General features: G+C 38.2%; 1 protein-coding gene across 1 annotated transcript in view; it reads left to right on the top strand.

The window, feature by feature from the left end:
• Positions 1-1,550: 1,550 nt before the first annotated feature.
• Positions 1,551-4,224, top strand: part of hand2 (heart and neural crest derivatives expressed 2) — a 3,460-nt gene continuing 786 nt past the window's right edge. Inside the window, exon 1 of the mRNA XM_017463390.3 lies at positions 1,551-2,805. Within this exon, the coding sequence (XP_017318879.1) occupies positions 2,212-2,805 (594 nt within the window). The 5' untranslated portion in view covers positions 1,551-2,211. The remainder of the gene's footprint in view (positions 2,806-4,224) is intronic.

Below are 4,224 nucleotides of genomic sequence, written 5' to 3'. Positions count from 1 at the left end.
TGCCTTATAAATTTTATAAATGAAATTTTAAAAAATGTTTCTTTTCTCTACGAACTTCTCAACTGAAGCATTCATTTTTAAAATTGTAGGCCTATATATTATAGGCTAGTATTATAGTATGTGTTGAATAATTTAGTAGCATTACACAGGAAAGTAACGAGAAATGAAAGCCAAATAACGCAAATGAAAGCTGAACACTAGTTTGCGATGTTGAAACACTTTATTCATGAACTTAAATTGTTCATTTGTGTTCTTGAAACGTTGTAAAACATTTAAGCCCCCCAAAAAACTGTAACCTCTAAGATGTACTTCTGATAGAATATCACCACCACGTTATGATTTGTGATTTATACGCGTAAACAAATTAATGTAATTAATATAGGGGTTTTTTTTTGTTTGTTTTTTTGTTTTTGTTTTTGTTTTTTGTTTTTTTTGGGGGGGGTGTATTTCTTTGCAAAATACTGGAGCGCCGTGAAATATACGGAAGAAATGACATGAAACTATACGTTACTTGCAGAAATATTCTGTCAGAATGCTATTTAAATTCGAGGCTTGTTTGGTAAAATTGCATTTGAAAACAATATAAAAAAAATGTATTTGCAAAATGAAATTCAAGCTCGGGAATGTTCACACAAATACAGATTGCATATGAAATACTTTGGCTAGCTCCAGCGTTAAAGCTGTGATACTCGTACTTGGATATATTGTGGATTAAGCTTGTCTCTCATTGCCTTCACAAACTTCAGCAGCATAGTACATGTTGTCATGTGACCTCTCTCAGGGACAACGCAGACCAATGTCCAAGAACATATCACACATAAATAGCAGTTTATTAGCATGCAATATCACATGGACTTTCATCCCGAAGAAGCGTTATGAATTTTTTAAAAATTGACTTTTTGCAGAAAAACATTACATAAAATAGGTTAAAGAGACTGGGGTAAAAATGAAATTATTGACACCCCAACCCCCCGCCACCCCGAAAAAAGACTAGTAATATATATATATATATATATATATATATATATATATATATATATATATATATATATATATATATATACACACACACACACACACATACGAAGAATTCTGAACACCTGAATGTGATGAGGTTGAAGCAGCCTTTCACACAAACTGTACAGATCACAGCACAGCAGAGATGGTCATATGGTTGAATTTGAAACAGTTAAACATTAATAATAAACTAAAAATGAAATAAGAACTCACTATACATCCCAATACACCTGTTTAAGCAATTTAGAAATGAATTTTTTTTTCCTCTACTTACAAATTTCCCAAATAAATTTCCATTAAAAAAAAAAAAAAAAAAAAAAAAAAAAAAAAAGGTTTGCACTGAATATTCTCCTAAATCCCTAAAATACGTCCAGTCAAAATGCATGGCACGTGCAACGTCACGCGCATAAAACGCATAAATAAATAATGCGCCCTGTGTAGTATATATTTGTGTATATATTCCGCGATATTAAGCGTATTAATAATAAACGCTTCCAGAGCTTTAAGAGGGGCTGTGATGCAGTTTAGGAGTGTAATCACCCTGCGAAGCGGCTTCCTCCTCCTCCTCTGAGCGCGGATTGGTGGAGAACCGCTTTAGTGCGCAGTATAAAGGAACTTCGAGCAGCAACAACATGAAGCTGCGACTCACACATCAAACGGAGAAAAAATCCACATGAGAGCTGCACAAACACATCTGCACCAGTGTATGGAAACGTTCGCATTTCATTTCTTATATCCAGCAGGGATTTGCGCCTCGGACAGACTCACACTGGTGTTTTAGATGAGTTTATAAGCTTGCACTGGTTTCTAAATGGGACGTTTTGCTCGTGCTGGGATGTGCACTATGGAGCCTGCACGCGAGTAAGTAGGTGACTTTTCAGAAGTTGTAAATACGTTTCAGGTCCATTGTTTGCTTTCAATATGTTTTGCTTAGTATGAGTGCTCCATTTTGTGATGGACTGATAGAGCCCGAGTCATTTCACCGAGCCAGGAAGAACGAATTGTTCTTGAGTGCAGGACTTCTCTGTTGATTTTATTTATTTATTTTCACGGCAAGTCGATGATCAGTACAAAAAAAAAATAGGTGCAATCTGAGAGAGTGAGGGGAGAGGGGGGTAAAAAAAAAGGGGGGGAAAAAACAAAACTAATATACAAAACAGCAAAAGCGCGCCCCGGTTTTTGCAGGACATTATCATGAGTTTGGTAGGAGGCTTTCCTCACCACCCGGTCGTGCACCATGACGGCTACTCGTCCTCCTTCGCTGCAGCAGCTGCAGCCGCCGCTGCCGCGAGCCGCTGTCATGAGGAAAGCCCTTATTTCCACGGGTGGCTCATCGGGCACGCGGACATGTCGCCGCCGCCGGACTACGGCATGGCGCCTTCGTCCTACAGCCCCGAGTACGCCGCCAATAACGCCGCCGGCGGTGTGTGCGCGCCCGGGCCTGGCTTGGAGCACGGGCCCTACGGAGCAGGCGGCGCGGGAGCACTCGTACCGGGCATGATGGTGGTGCCGCGCACCGTGAAGCGGAGGCCCACGGCGAACCGGAAGGAGAGACGCAGGACTCAGAGCATCAACAGCGCGTTCGCCGAGCTGCGCGAGTGCATCCCGAACGTGCCCGCAGACACCAAGCTGTCCAAGATAAAAACGTTGCGCCTCGCTACCAGCTACATCGCCTACCTCATGGACATCCTGGACAAACACGAGCAGCACGGCGGCGGCGAGACGGAGGCCTTCAAGGCCGAGTTCAGGAAGGCGGACTCCAAAGAGGAGAGGAGGAAGAAAGAAACGGTGCGTGTTGGTTGTTGTGTTTTGTTTTGTTTTAAAGTTGGGTTTTCTTATTAACACTTCTTCCAATGATACACACGAACACACCAAATAATCTGCACGCAACATTCCTTTATATATATATATATATATATATATATATATATATATATATATATATATATATACACACTGATGCAAAAGACTCCAAGCATGCATGGCATTATAGCTCCAGGATCATTTTAACAAACCTGGTGGTAGATTTTGACTCTTCTTGCTGCAGACTTGAGCGTATGTATATAAACACACGCGTCAAAAACATCTTAAATATAAGAGCACACAGGCCTTTGGCATTTCCTGCGCACATCTATAACACTGCTATAACACTGCTGAAAGCGCATCTCGTCATAGCAATGCATTTGAAATAACGGAAACCCTTAAGAAGTATAGTGAAGAAATATCCTGCAAGCTACTGGTGTTTTACTGAACATACTATATTACCTCAATCATACAGGGATCATTTAGCTTTCCCAAAATATCGCACAATAATAATAATAATAATAATAATAATAATAATAATAATAATAATAATAATAATAATAATCACAGTTAAATGGTAAAGCGAGCATCCCAATTAAGACTCTATCCACAAGTATTACAAATAGATTGACTGTTTTCTCGATGCTTCTAGGGAAGGTTGCTCTTGTCAGATTATACACAGAGCTCACAAACACACACTGCAGATTGTATTAGATAGATTTCTACTTTTGTACGTGTTTCATCTGACACTTACTGCGTTATCGTGTCGTTTCCTCCTTTCTGGGAAAAAAAAAACATCAAGTTTGATCAGATATTAGTAATTCTACTATTACTACTACTACTACTACTACTACTACTACTACTACTACTATAAATAATAATAAGAAGAAGAAGAAGAAGAATAGCATTTCTATATTTCTATTAATCCAAGCGACTAAGTTAACATTTAGGATATTTAGAGCAACCGTTTTTTCTTTGCTTTTCATTCTCTCAATATTTCTATTACTTATTTCTGTGTGGTAAATTGTGAGTGCAAATTATAGTTGGTAGATTTGTGATGTGTAACATTATTATACGTTTTATAAATATAATATTTATGCAGGAACCTCGCTCAAGTCTGCAGCATGAACTTTTTATTTTCTTTCTTTTTTTTCTGGTCAAACGTGTTTGAGGGGTTTTGCATCAGTCGTTGTACATGACAATATATGAAATCATATTTCATTTAAAAGATCATTTAAACTATAAATGTGAAAATTACTGGGAAGGTTCTTATGGTATTTTTATGGTAGTCAATATAACACATGGTAGTTTTTTGTATTTTCCTACATCTCACTGACAGTATTTATTGCTTAAATAGTTACTGACATTGAATATATAGCTAGCACACGGTGTAGTTTCAAAATA

Source organism: Ictalurus punctatus, chromosome 3 (genome assembly GCF_001660625.3).
Source record: "Ictalurus punctatus breed USDA103 chromosome 3, Coco_2.0, whole genome shotgun sequence".
NCBI classification, from domain to species: Eukaryota; Metazoa; Chordata; class Actinopteri; order Siluriformes; family Ictaluridae; genus Ictalurus; species Ictalurus punctatus.
This window is presented reverse-complemented; position numbering and strand designations above follow the sequence as displayed.